General features: G+C 55.2%; 1 protein-coding gene across 3 annotated transcripts in view; it reads right to left on the reverse strand.

Moving 5' to 3' along the window:
• The window catches only part of LOC121282611 (adiponectin receptor protein 1-like), a 29,973-nt gene extending 19,721 nt beyond the window's left edge, over positions 1 to 10,252 (reverse strand). For 2 of the 3 annotated variants that reach the window (XM_041196389.1, XM_041196387.1), the window contains exons 1-2: positions 10,107 to 10,252; positions 2,190 to 2,361 (exon numbers count right to left, since the gene is read on the reverse strand). In XM_041196389.1, coding sequence (XP_041052323.1) covers positions 2,190 to 2,361; positions 10,107 to 10,183 — 249 coding nt within the window. In that variant the 5' untranslated portion in view covers positions 10,184 to 10,252. Of the gene's footprint in view, positions 1 to 2,189; positions 2,380 to 10,106 lie in introns of all 3 variants that reach the window. The other variant, XM_041196388.1, reaches the window with a different exon arrangement.
• Positions 10,253 to 14,193: the final 3,941 nt, after the last annotated feature.

Here is a 14,193-nt window from a genome sequence, read left to right on the forward strand (position 1 = left end):
AACCTTTGCAGTCCACGTGGCGTAGGTACATCCACAATGCTCTTCGGGAGACAGTTCCAGGATTTTGACCCAGCGACAGTGGAGGAACGGCGATATAGTTCCAAGTCAGGAGTGGCTTGGAGGGGAACTTTCAGGTGATGGTGTTCCCATATGTATACTGCCCTTGTCCTTCTAGATGGTAGTGGTCGTGGGTTTGGGAGGTGCTGTCTAAGGAGCCTTGGTGAGTCCCTGCAGTGCATCTTGTAGATGCTGCCACTGTGCGTCAGTGGTGGAGGGAGTGAATGTTTGTGGATGGGGTGCCAATCAAGCGGGCTGCTTTGTCCTGGATGGTGTCAAGCTTCTTGAGTGTCGGAGCTGCACCCATTCAGGCAAGTGGAGAGTATTCCATCACATTCCTGACTTATGCCTGACTTGTAGATGGTGGACAAGCTTTGGGGAGTCAGGTGGTGAGTTACTTGTCATCGGATTCCTAGCCTTTGACCTGCTCTTGTAGCCACAGTATTTATATGGCTGGTCCAGTTCAATTTCTGGTCAATGGTAACCCCAAGCTGTTGATTTTTTTAAAAATTCATTTACGGGATGTGGGCTTCGTTGGCTGGGCCAACATTTATTGCTCATCCTTAGTTGCCCTTGAGAAGGTGGTGGTGAGTTGCCTCCTTGAACTGCTGCAGTCCATGTGGTGTAGGTACACCCACAGTGCTGTTAGGAAGGGAGTTCCAGGCTTGTGGGGGATTCAGCAATGGTAATGCCATTGAATGTCATGGGGCGATGGTTAGATTCTCCCTTGTTGAAGATGTTTATTGCCTGACACTTGTGTGGCGTGAATGTTACTTGCCATTTGTCAGCCCAAGCCTGGATATCATCCAGGTCTTGCTGCATTTGGACATTGACTGCTTCAGAATCTGAGCACTCAGGAATGGTGAACATTGTACAATCATCGATGAACATCCCCACTTCTGACCCAATGATGGGAGGAAGGTCATTGATGAAGCAGTCAAAGATGGTTGGACCAAGGACACTACACTGAGGAACTCCTGCAGTGATTTCCTAGAACTGAGATGATTGAACTCCTCCAACCACAACCATCTTCCTTTGTGCTAGATATGATTCCAACTAGCGGAGAATTTTCGCCCCGATTACCATTAACTGCCATTAGTCTCAGTTGTATTATCCATCTGATATCTGTCATCAGCACACTTTTTCTTCTTCATCTTAATCTCCATCTCTTTTGTTATCCAGGGAGCTCTGCCTTGCCCTACCTTTTCCCTTTGTGGGAATATTACCTTGACTGTGTCCGAACTCTCTCTTCTATCTCTTCAGTTTTGCCTGCCAATCTTTGATTCCAATTGGTCTGGGTCAGATCTACTCTTACCCCATTGAAGTTGGCTTTCCCCCAGTGAATTATTCTAACTCTTGATTGTTCCTTGCCCTTTTCCATAGCCAACCTAAACCTTATGATACAGTGATCACTGTCTCCTAAATGTTCCACTACTGGCACTTGATCCACTTGGCCCACCTCATTCCCAAGAACCAGATCCAGGAATGCCCTTGTCCTCAATGGACCAGAAACATACTGTAGAAAATTCTCCTGAAGACACTCTAGGAGCCCTTAATCCTCTTTGCCCTTGGCACTACCACTATTCTAGCCTATATTCGGATAATTAAAGTCCCCATTATAACTACTGTATAATTCTTGCACCTCTCTAATTTCTTTGCAAATTTGTTCCTTTTAACATGAGTATATACAGTAATATACTTTCTCCTTCCCTACACATCACACGTCTCTTTAACATATTGGAGGAGGTGAATTCACGAAACAGAGGCCCAGGGACTTGATAGGTGGGAGAGCAAGATATCAGGATCCCTGTCGCATAAAGTGGAGCAAATGTATAAACACTACTGAGACAGAGGCCACAGATATCAAAACACATTTAAATGAATGCCACCGGGCACAGCCATTCTCCACAATGGGGTGTCCTCCTGCTGTACATACATAAACCTCAATGAGAAAGCTTTCAGTTTCTGAGTATAAACTGTCATGAGTTCAAGGGTGCAGTCTAATGTCAGCCTTGGGATGATAATTATAACTCAAGGCAACTTCATGTTTGCAGTTTGACAACATTCAAATACTGAGAATACAGCTTTGAAATCCTCTCTCGCCTCCCTGCCCCTAGGCCTCCAGTACTTACTGTTGCTGAATCTCCCCCAGCCTGGGACTCAGTCTTCTCCTCCAGCAGTTCGGTTAATTCAACATCATTTCTCTGGCTGACACTGCTGGAGTCTCCACATGCTTCACTCGGTGATCTCTGGGCAGGCATGGATGTGGCAAACTGAGCCTTCTTCTTTGCAGCCTGGGAAAGGCTAGAACAAAACATCTAACTAATGTAATGAAGAATCAAAGGATAGTATGAGGTCCTGCCAGATCTGCTCCTCCTACAGACCATGTACAATCTACTCTACATGCAGCTTACCCCACCCATTTAATATCCATCTATGCCCACTACTTAAACCTCGACATCCCAACCCTACACAAACAACAGCACATTGAGATCAGGGATAAGGACGTGGCTGTTTCAGCCACTCAGACAGCGTCAACAATTTGCAGTAGGTTTAACTATTTCAGTTACTGAGTAAACCTTCACTATGCTAATGCTTTCCTCAGTCTCATAGCATTCATATCTTTGTTTTCAACTCCTTTCAGTGCCTCTCTCCACCCTATCTCTGCAACCTCCACCAGCCCTACAACTCATGGAGATCTCGGTGTTCCTGCAACTCTGGCCTCCTGTTTCCTTTTCCCCACCATTGGCAGCCATAGCTACCTGAGCTTTCGCTCTGAAATTCCTTCCCCGAACTTTTCTCCTCTTTTAAGAAGCTCCTTAAAACCTACATTTTGATTGAGCTCTTTTGGCCACATGTCCTCAAGTCTCCTTTGCCTCAGTGGCAATACTTGTCTGATTATACCCCAGTGAGGTACTTTGGACCTTTTAAATGGTAAAGTCCCTATAGAAGTGCAAGTTGTTGTTGTAAAAATATCATTGGCCAGTTTAGAAGCTCTCTCGCCCACAGATTGCGCTCTCTCCTTCAATGATCCAGTTTTATCTCCATCCCACATTCACTTCCTGTTCTGTCACCCTTATTAATCCTCAAGTCTCTTTCTGCCCAGATCCCAGGCTCCCATCAATCACCTCATCTCTTTGTGTATTTTTAATGAAATATATCAGGGGATAAGAAATAGGAACAGGAGTAGGCCACATACCCCTCAAGCCTACTCCGCCATTCAATTAATTCAAGGCTGATTTTTAACCTCAACTGGTTTTTCCTGCCCTATCCCTCTATCCCATGATTCCCTGAGACCAAAAATCTATCACAGCTTTAAATATATTCAGTGATGGAGCATCCACAACCCTCCGAGATAGAGAATTCAAAAGATACACAAATCTCTCAGTGAAATTCCCCCTCATCCCAGTCTTAAATGATCGACCCCTTATCCTGAGACCCTGTTCCCATGTTCCAGACTCTCCAGCGATGGGGAAACAACCTCTCAGCATCTACGCTGCCAAGCCCCTCCAAAATAATATGTTTCAATGAAACCAAATCTCATTCATCTAAATTTCAGAGAAAATAGGCTCACTTTACTCAATCTCTCCTCGCAGAACCACCCTCTTATCCTGGCGACCGATATAGTGAATCTTTGCTCCACTGCCTTCAATAAGATGCACATAATTCCAGGAGTGGTCTCACCAAAGTTCTGTATAATTGCAGCACGACTTTCTTACTCTTCTGTGCTCCAATCCTTGCAATTCCCAATCTCTCCCTTTTGCTTTTCTTTGTTTTTTCTCCTATACATTTTGATTTATCCTGCTCTCTCCATTGATCTTCAGAATCCTCTCCCTTCACCCCAGATACCTCTCCCTCTCTCCCTTCACCCCCGATACCTCTCCCTCTCTCCCTTCACCCCTGATACCTCTCCCTCTCTCCCTTCACCCCCGATACCTCTCCCTCTCTCCCTTCACCCCCGATACCCCTCCCTCTCTCCCTTCACCCCCGATACCCCTCCCTCTCTCCCTTCACCCCGATACCCCTCCCTCTCTCCCTTCACCCCCGATACCCCTCCCTCTCTCCCTTCACCCCCGATACCCCTCCCTCTCTCCCTTCACCCCCGATACCCCTCCCTCTCTCCCTTCACCCCCGATACCCCTCCCTCTCTCCCTTCACCCCCGATACCCCTCCCTCTCTCCCTTCACCCCCGATACCCCTCCCTCTCTCCCTTCACCCCCGATACCTCTCCCTCTCTCCCTTCACCCCCGATACCCCTCCCTCTCTCCCTTCACCCCCGATACCCCTCCCTCTCTCCATTCACCCCGATACCCCTCCCTCTCTCCATTCACCCCCGATACCCCTCCCTCTCTCCATTCACCCCCGATACCCCTCCCTCTCTCCATTCACCCCCCGATACCTCTCCCTCTCTCCATTCACCCCCCGATACCTCTCCCTCTCCCCATTCACCCCCCGATACCTCTCCCTCTCTCCATTCACCCCCCGATACCTCTCCCTCTCCCCATTCACCCCCCGATACCTCTCCCTCTCTCCATTCACCCCCCGATACCTCTCCCTCTCTCCATTCACCCCCGATACCTCTCCCTCTCTCCATTCACCCCCGATACCTCTCCCTCTCTCCATTCACCCCCGATACCTCTCCCTCTCTCCATTCACCCCCGATACCTCTCCCTCTCTCCATTCACCCCCGATACCTCTCCCTCTCTCCATTCACCCCCGATACCTCTCCCTCTCTCCATTCACCCCCGATACCTCTCCCTCTCTCCATTCACCCCCGATACCTCTCCCTCTCTCCATTCACCCCCGATACCTCTCCCTCTCTCCATTCACCCCCGATACCTCTCCCTCTCTACATTCAACCCCGATACCTCTCCCTCTCTCCATTCACCCCCGATACCTCTCCCTCTCTCCATTCACCCCCGATACCTCTCACTCTCTCCTATTCATCCTTGATATCTCTCCCCTGCTCCATTCACCCCCGATATCTCTCTCACTCCATTCATCCCTGATGTTCCCCTTTCCTATTGGGCCCATGATCTTTCCCTCTCGTATTGATCCCCAATATCTCTTCCTCTTTCCTATTATTCCCTCTTAGTCCCATTGGCCCCCGGATCTCTCTCTCTTCTATTGGTCTCGATCTCTGTCTACCAATGAAACCCCGGATCCTTACCACTGATTTGCCTCTTAACTCCATTCTCTGCTCAGTTCTTCAATTTATCCCCAATCTCACTCCACATTATCTTAGATCACGCTCTCATTTACAGCTAATTTCTCCCAGATGTCCCTGCTCTCTCTCTCTCCCTGTATCTCTCCCCATCCCCTGCTCCGTCTCTCCCCCCTCCATCCCCTGCTCCCTCTCTCTTTCTCCCCCCTCCGTCCCCTGCTCCATCTCTCCCAAACCCCCCGTCCCCTGCTCCGTCTCTCTCCCCACCCCCGTCCCCCGCTCCGTCTCTTTCCCCTCCCCTGTCCCCGCTCCGTCTCTCCCTCCCACCCGTCCCCCGCTCCATCTCCCCCCCGACCCGTCCCCCGCTCCGTCTCTCCCCCCACACCAATCCCCCGCTCCGTCTCTCTCCCCTCCCCTGCTCCGTCTCTCTCACCCCCACCCGTTCCCCACTCTGTCTCTCTCCCCTCCCCTCTCCATCTCTCTCCCCTCCCCGTCTCCCACTCCGTCTCTAACCCCCACCCCCTGCTCCTTCTCTCTCCCCCCCAATATCCTGCTCCGTCTCTAACTCTCCCCCCCCCACCACCATCCCCTGCTCCGTCTATCACCCCATCCCCCACTCTCTCTCTCTGTATCGCTTCGCACATTCGCGTATCTCTCCCCCACATCCCCTGCGACTCTCTACCCCCCCCATCCCCAGCTCCGTCTTTCTCCACCACCGCCCCAGCTCCGTCTCTCTCCACCCCCCAGAGCTCCGTCTCTCTCCCCCCCATCCCCACAGCTCCTTCACTCTCCCCACTGCCAGCTTCATCTCTCTACCCCCCTCCATCGAGACACCCCCCATCCCCTGCTCCGTCTCTCCCCCCACCCAATCCCTGCTCCGTCTCATCCCCTCATCCCCTGCTCCGTCTCTTCCCCCATATCCCCGCTCCGCCTCTACCGCCCCCATCGACGCTCTGTCTCTCCCCCCATATCTCCTGCTCCGTCTCTACCTCTTGCTCCCCCCATCCCCTGCTCCGTCTCTCCCCCCACCCAATCCCTGCTCCGTCTCATCCCCTCATCCCCTGCTCCGTCTCTTCCCCCATATCCCCGCTCCGCCTCTACCGCCCCCATCGACGCTCTGTCTCTCCCCCCATATCTCCTGCTCCGTCTCTACCTCTTGCTCCCCCCATCCCCTGCGCCGTCTCTCTCCCCGCCGTCCCCCGCTCCATCTCTTTCCTCACCCGTCCCCCGCTCCATCTCGCTTCCCCCGTCCCCCGCTCTGTCTCTCCCACCCCCGTCCCCTGCTCCGTCTCTCTCTCTCCCTCCCGTCCCCTGCTCTGTCTCTCCCCCAACCGTCCCCTGCTCCGTCTCTCTCTCCCCCACCGTCCCCTGCTCCGTCTCTCTCTCCCCCCTCCGTCCCCTGCTCCGTCTCTCTCTCCCCCCTCCGTCCCCTGCTCCGTCTCTCTCTCCCCCCTCCGTCCCCTGCTCCGTCTCTCCCCCCCCCCTCCGTCCCCTGCTCCGTCTCTCCCCCCACCGTCCCCTGCTCCGTCTCTCCCCCCACTGTCCCCTGCTCCGTCTCTCCCCCCACTGTCCCCTGCTCCGTCTCTCTCTCACCCCACGTCCCCTGCTCCATCTCTCCCCCCACTGTCCCCTGCTCCGTCTCTCTCTCCCCCCCCGTCCCCTGCTCCGTCTCTCTCTCCCCCCCCACCGTCCCCTGCTCCGTCTCTCTCTCCCCCCCACCGTCCCCTGCTCCGTCTCTCTCTCCCCCACTGTCCCCTGCTCCATCTCTTTCCCCCTGCCCCGTCCCCTGCTCCGTCTCTCCCCCCCCCAGTCCCTTGCTCCGTCTCGCTTGTTCCCCCCCATTCCCTGCTCCGTCTCTCCTCTCCCCCTCATCCCCTGCTCCCTCTCTCCTCTCCCCCTCGTCGCCTGCTCCGTCTCTCCTCCCCCCCCCGTCCCCTGTTCCGTCTCTCCTCTCCCCTCCGTCCCGTGCTCCATCTCTTGTCCCCCCCTCATCCCCAGCTCCGTCTCTCCTCTCCCCCCCCAGGTCCCCTGCTCCGTCTCTCCTCTCCCCCCCAGGTCCCCTGCTCCGTCTCTCCTCTCCCCCCCAGGTCCCCTGCTCCGTCTCTCCTCTCCCCCCCGTCCCCCGCTCAGTCTCTCCCACCTCTCAGCCCCGTCCCCTGCTCCGTCTCTCCCCCCACCGTCCCCTGCTCCGTCTCTCTCTCCCTCCCAGTCCCCTGTTCCGTCTCTCTCTCCCTCCCCGTCCCCTGTTCCGTCTCTCTCTCCCTCCCCGTCCCCTGCTCCATCTCGCTCTCCCTCCCCATCCCCTGCTCCGTTTCTCTCTCCCTCCCCGTCCCCTGCTCCGTCTCTCTCTCCCCCCACCGTCCCCTGCTCCGTCTCTCTCTCCCTCCCCGTCCCCTGCTCCGTCTCTCTCTCCCTCCCCGTCCCCTGCTCCGTCTCTCTCTCCCTCCCCGTCCCCTGCTCCGTCTCTCTCTCCCTCCCCGTCCCCTGCTCCGTCTCTCTCTCCCTCCCCGTCCCCTGCTCCGTCTCTCTCTCCCTCCCCGTCCCCTGCTCCGTCTCTCTCTCCCTCCCCGTCCCCTGCTCCGTCTCTCTCTCCCTCCCCGTCCCCTGCTCCGTCTCTCTCTCCCTCCCCGTCCCCTGCTCCGTCTCTCTCTCCCTCCCCGTCCCCTGCTCCGTCTCTCTCTCCCTCCCCGTCCCCTGCTCCGTCTCTCTCTCCCTCCCCGTCCCCTGCTCCGTCTCTCTCTCCCTCCCCGTCCCCTGCTCCGTCTCTCTCTCCCCCCACCGTCCCCTGCTCCGTCTCTCTCTCCCCCCACCGTCCCCTGCTCCGTCTCTCTCTCCCCCCACCGTCCCCTGCTCCGTCTCTCTCTCCCTCCCCGTCCCCTGCTCCGTCTCTCTCTCCCTCCCCGTCCCCTGCTCCGTCTCTCTCTCCCTCCCCGTCCCCTGCTCCGTCTCTCTCTCCCCCCACCGTCCCCTGCTCCGTCTCTCTCTCCCCCCACCGTCCCCTGCTCCGTCTCTCTCTCTCCCTCCACCGTCCCCTGCTCCGTCTCTCTCCACTCTACCCCCCCCCCATCCCCTGCTCCGTCTCTCCCCCCCCCAGTCCCTTGCTCCGTCTCTCTCTCCCCCCACATCCCCTGCTCCGTCTCTCTCTCTCCCCCCCGTCCCCTGCTCCGTCTCTCCTTTCCCCCCCCAGGTCCCCTGCTCCGTTTCTCCTCTCCCCACCAGGTCCCCTGTTCCGTCTCTCCTCTCCCCCCCAGGTCCCCTGCTCCGTCTCTCCTCTCCCCCCCGTCCCCTGCTCCGTCTCTCCTCTCCCCCCCGTCCCCTGCTCCGTCTCTCTCTCCCCCCACCGTCCCCTGCTCCGTCTCTCTCTCTCCCTCCACCGTCCCCTGCTCCGTCTCTCTCCACTCCACCCCCCCCCATCCCCTGCTCCGTCTCTCCCCCCCCAGTCCCTTGCTCCGTCTCTGTCTCCCCCCACATCCCCTGCTCCGTCTCTCTCTCTCCCCCCCGTCCCCTGCTCCGTCTCTCCTTCCCCCCCCCAGGTCCCCTGCTCCGTCTCTCCTCTCCCCACCAGGTCCCCTGTTCCGTCTCTCCTCTCCCCCCCAGGTCCCCTGCTCCGTCTCTCCTCTCCCCCCCGTCCCCTGCTCCGTCTCTCCTCTCCCCCCCGTCCCCTGCTCCGTCTCTCCTCTCCCCCCGTCCCCTGCTCCGTCTCTCGTCTCCCCCTCGTCCCCTGCTCCGTCTCTCCTCTCCCCCTCGCTCCGTCATGCTCCCCCCGTCCCCCGCTCCGTCTCTCCCACCCCCGTCCCCTGCTCCGTCTCTCCCACCCCCGTCCCCTGCTCCGTCTCTCTCTCCACCCCCCCCGTCCCCCTCGTCCCCTGCTCCGTCTCTCCTCTCCCCCCGTCCCCTGCTCCATCTCTCCCCCCACCCCCCCAATCCCCTGCTCCATCTCTCCCCCCACCACCCCAATCCCCTGCTCCATCTCTCCCCCCACCCCCCCAATCCCCTGCTCCATCTCTCCCCCCACCCCCCCAATCCCCTGCTCCATCTCTCCCCCCACCCCCCCAATCCCCTGCTCCATCTCTCCCCCCACCCCCCCAATCCCCTGCTCCATCTCTCCCCCCACCCCCCCAATCCCCTGCTCCATCTCTCCCCCCATCCCCCCAATCCCCTGCTCCATCTCTCCCCCCATCCCCCCAATCCCCTGCTCCATCTCTCCCCCCATCCCCCCAATCCCCTGCTCCATCTCTCTCCCTACCCCCCCCAATCCCCTGCTCCATCTCTCCCCCCACCCCCCTGCTCCATCTCTCACCCCACCCCCCCAATCCCCTGCTCCATCTCTCCCCCCACCCCCCCAATCCCCTGCTCCATCTCTCCCCCCACTCCCCCAATCACCTGCTCCATCTCTCCCCCCACCCCCCCAATCCCCTGCTCCATCTCTCCCCCCACCCCCCCAATCCCCTGCTTCATCTCTCCCCCTAACCCCCCAATCCCCTGCTCCATCTCTCCCCCCACCCCCCCATCCCCTGCTCCATCTCTCCCCCCACCCCCCCAATCCCCTGCTCCATCTCCCCCCCACCCCCCAATCACCTGTTCCGTTTCTACCCCCCCCCGATCCCCTGCTCCATCTCCCCCCCCACCCCCCCAATCACCTGTTCCGTTTCTACCCCCCCCATCCCCTGCTCCATCTCTCCCCCCCCATCCCCTGCTCCATCTCTCCCCCCACCCCCCCAATCCCCTGCTCCATCTCCCCGCCCACCCCCCAATCACCTGTTCCGTTTCTCCGCCCCCCCCCGATCCCCTACTACGTCTCTCCCCCGCCCCCGCATCCCCGTCTCCGTCTCTCTCTCCCTCAGCCTCGCTCGGTCGCTCTGCCTCCAGCTCTATTTAGTTTTACCTGGATGTTCTCCGGCCTCTTGGCTCATCCAGGTGTCGTGCCCGCGCCACCCTCGCCTCCCGGTCCGGTCCAGGCATCCGGCCTGCTTCCCCCGGCGGTTCCACTTCCGGGTCTCTGTATACTTCCGGCTACCGCAGCATGCCTTGCGTCGTGACGTCATCGGCAAAGCTCACCTCGCGGTTATTGGAGGTCACTCAGTGTCTGACATTCTCCAGTCTGGTCACCCTGGTTATTGGTGGTCATTCAACATCTGACATTGTACAGTCTGATCACTCAGGTTATTGGTGGTCACTCTACTTACTGGTGGTCACAGTGGTTATTGGTGGTCACTCAGCGTCTGACGTTGTTTAGTCTGATGACCCCGGTTATTGGTGGTCACTCTGCTTATTGGTGGTCACTCACCATCTGACATTAACCAGTCTGGTCACCCTGGTTATTGGTGGTCATTCAGCATTGACATTGTTCAGTCTGATCACTCAGGTTACTGGTGGTCAGACTACTTACTGGTGGTCACTATGGTTATTGGTGGTCACTCAGCATCTGACATTGTCCATGTCTGTTCGCTCTGGTTATTGGTGGTCACTCAGCTTCTGACATTGTCCAGTCTGATCGCTCTGGTTATTGGTGGTCACTCTTGTTATTGGTGGTAACTCATCATCTAAAATTGTCCAGTCTGAGCTCTCTGGTTATTGGTAGTCACTGACCATCTGACATTGTCCAGTCTGGTCACCTGGTTATTGGTGGTCACTCAGCACCTGAGATTATCCAGTCTGGTCACCCTGGTTATTGGTGGTCACTCAGCATTAGACATTATCCAGTCTGGTCACTCTGGTTATTGGTGGTCACTCAGCATTAGACATTATCCAGTCTGGTCACTCTGGTTATTGGTGGTCACTCAGCATCAGACATTATCCAGTCTGATCACTCTGGTTATTGGTGGTCACTCAGCATCTGACATTCTCCAGTCTGATCAGTATTGTTATTGGTGGTCACTCAGCGTCTGACATTGTCCAGTCTGGTCGGTCTGGTTATTGGTGGTCACTCAGCGCCTGACATTGTCCAGTGTGATCACTCTGGTTATTGGTGGTCACTCTGGTTATTGGTTGTCACACAGCATCTGACATTGTCCAGTCTGAGCACTCTGGTTATTGGTGGTCACTTTGGTTCTTGGCAGTCACCCAGCGTCTGACATTGTCCAGTCTGATCAATCTGGTTATTGGTGGTCACTCAGTATCTGACATTGTCCAGCCTGGTCACCCTGGTTACTGGTGGTCACTCCTGTTCATGGTAGGTGCTTAGCATCTGAGATTGTCCAGTCTGATCACTCCAGTTATTGGTGGTCACTCTGGTTATTGGTGTTCACTCAAAGTCTGACATTGCCCACTCTGGTCGCTGTGGTTATTGGTGGTCACTCAGCGTCTAACATTGTCCAGTCTGAGCACTCTGGTTATTGGTTGTCACTTAGCATCTGACATTGTCCAGTCTAAGCAATCTTGTTATTGGTGGTCACTCTGGCTCTTGGTAGTCACCCAACGTCTGACATTGTCCAGTCTAATCACTCTGGTTATTGAAGGTCACTCTGGTTGTTGGTGGTCACTCAGCATCTAACATTATACAGTCTGATCACTCTAGTTATTGGTGGTCACTCAGCGTCTGACATTGTACAGTCTAGTCACCCTGGTTACTGGTGGTCAATCTGGTTAATGGTGGGTGCTTAGCGTCTGACATTGTCCAGTCTGATCACTCTGGTTATTGGTGGTCACTCAGCATCTGACAATATCCAGCCTGATCACTCTGGTTATTGGTGGTCACTCTGGTTACTGGTGGTCACTCAGCGTCTGACATTAGCCAATCTGGTCACCCTGGTTATTGTTGCTAACTCAGCGTCTGACATTATCCAATCTGATCACTCTGGTTTTTGGTGGTCACACAGCGTCTGCCAATATCCAGCCTGATCACTCTGGTTATTGCTGGTCACTCTGGTTACTGGTGGTCACTCAGCATCTGACATTGTCAATGTCTGGTCACTCCGGTTATTGGTGGTCACTCAGCATCTGACATTGTCCAGTCTCGTTACCCTGGTTATTGATGGTCACTCTGGTTATTGATGTTCACTCAGCATCTGACATTGTCCATTCTGGTCGCTGTGGTTATTGGTGGTTACTCAGCGGCTAACATTGTCCAGTCTGATCACTCTGGTTATTGGTGGGTGCTCAGCGTCTGACATTCTCCAGTCTGGCCACCCTTGTTATTGGTGGTCACTCTGGTTATTGGTGGTCACTCAGCATCTGACATTGTCCATGTCTGGTCACTCTGATTATTGGTGGTAACTCTGGTTATTGGTGGTCACTCAGAATCTGACATTGTCGAGTCTGAGCACTCTGGTTTTTGGTGGTCACTCTGCTTATTGGTGGTCACTCACCGTCTGACATTAACCAGCCTGGTCACCCTGGTTATTGGTGGTCATTCAGCATCTGACATTGTTCAGTCTGATCACTCAGGTTACTGGTGGTCAGACTGCTTACTGGTGGTCACTATGGTTATTGGTGGTCACTCAGCATCTGACATTGTCCATGTCTGTTCGCTCTGGTTATTGGTGGTCACTCAGCATCTGCCATTATCCAGTCTGATCGCTCTGGTTTTTGGTGGTCACTCTCGTTATTGATGGTCACTCTGGTTATTGGTGCTCACTCAGAATCTGACATTGTCCAGTCTGAGCACTCTGGTTATTGGTGGTCAATCAGCGTCTGACATTATCCAGTCTGACCAATCTGGTTATTGGTGATCACCCTGGTTATTGGTGGTTGCTCAGCGTCTGACATTGTCCAGTCTGGTCACCCTGTTTATTGATGTTCACTCTGGTTATTGGTGGTCACTCAGTGTCTGACATTGTCCAGTCTGGTCACTTTGGTTATTGGTGGTCACTCAGCGTTCTAATTGTCCAGTTTGTTCACTCTGGTTCTCAACGGTCACTCTGGTTATTGATGGTCACTCAGCATCTCACATTGTCCATGTCTGGTCAGTATGGTTATTGGTGGTCACTCAGCATCTGACATTGTCCAGTCTGGTCACCCTGCTTATTGATGGTCACCCTGGTTATTGTTGGTCACTCAGCATTCTAATTGTCCAGTCTGTTCACTCTGGTTCTCAATGGTCACTCTGGTTATTGGTGGTAACTCAGCATCTGACTTTGTCCAGTCTGGTCACCCTGGTTATTAGTGGTCATTCAGCGTCTGACATTATCCAGTCTGATCACTCTGGTTCTTGGTGATCACTCAGCGTCTGACATTATCCAGTCTGATCACTCTGCTTATTGGTGGTCACTCAGCGTCTGACATTGTCCAGTCTGGTCACCCTGGTTATAGGTCGTCACTCAGCGTCTCACATTATCCAGTCTGATCACTCTGCTTATTGGTGGTCACTCAGCGTCTGACTTTCTCCCGTCTGGTCACCCTGTTTACTGGTGGTCACTCAGTATCAGACATTGTCAAGTCTGATCACTCTGGTTATTGGTGGTCACCCTGGTTATTGGTGGGTGCTCAGCATCTGACATGGTCCAGCCTGGTCAGCCTTGTTATTGATGGTCACTCTGGTTATTGGTGGTCAATCAACGTCTGACATTATCCAGTGTGATCACTCTGGTTATTGGTGGTCTCTCAGTGTCTGACATTATCCAGTCTGATCACTCTGGTTATTGGTGGTCACTCAGCGCCTGACATGGTCCAGTCTGGTCACCCTGGTTATTGGTGGTCACTCAGCATCTGACATTGTCCGGTCTGGTCACCATACTTATTGGTGGTCACTCAGCGTCTGACATTATGCAGTCTGATCACTCGCGTTATTGGTGGTCACTCAGCATGTGACATTCTCCAGTCCGGTCACCCTGCTTATTGGTGGTCACTCAGCGCCTGACGTTATCCAGTCTAATCACTCTGGTTATTGGTGGTCACTCAGCATCTGACATTGTCCAGTATGGACACACTTGTTATTGGTGGTCGCTCAGCGTCTCACGTCATCCAGTATGATCACTCTGGTTATTGGTGGTCACTCTGGTTATTGGTGGTCACTCAGCATCAGACATTGTCCA

The sequence above is a fragment of the Carcharodon carcharias genome, chromosome 9, assembly GCF_017639515.1.
Source record: "Carcharodon carcharias isolate sCarCar2 chromosome 9, sCarCar2.pri, whole genome shotgun sequence".
Lineage (NCBI taxonomy): Eukaryota > Metazoa > Chordata > Chondrichthyes > Lamniformes > Lamnidae > Carcharodon > Carcharodon carcharias.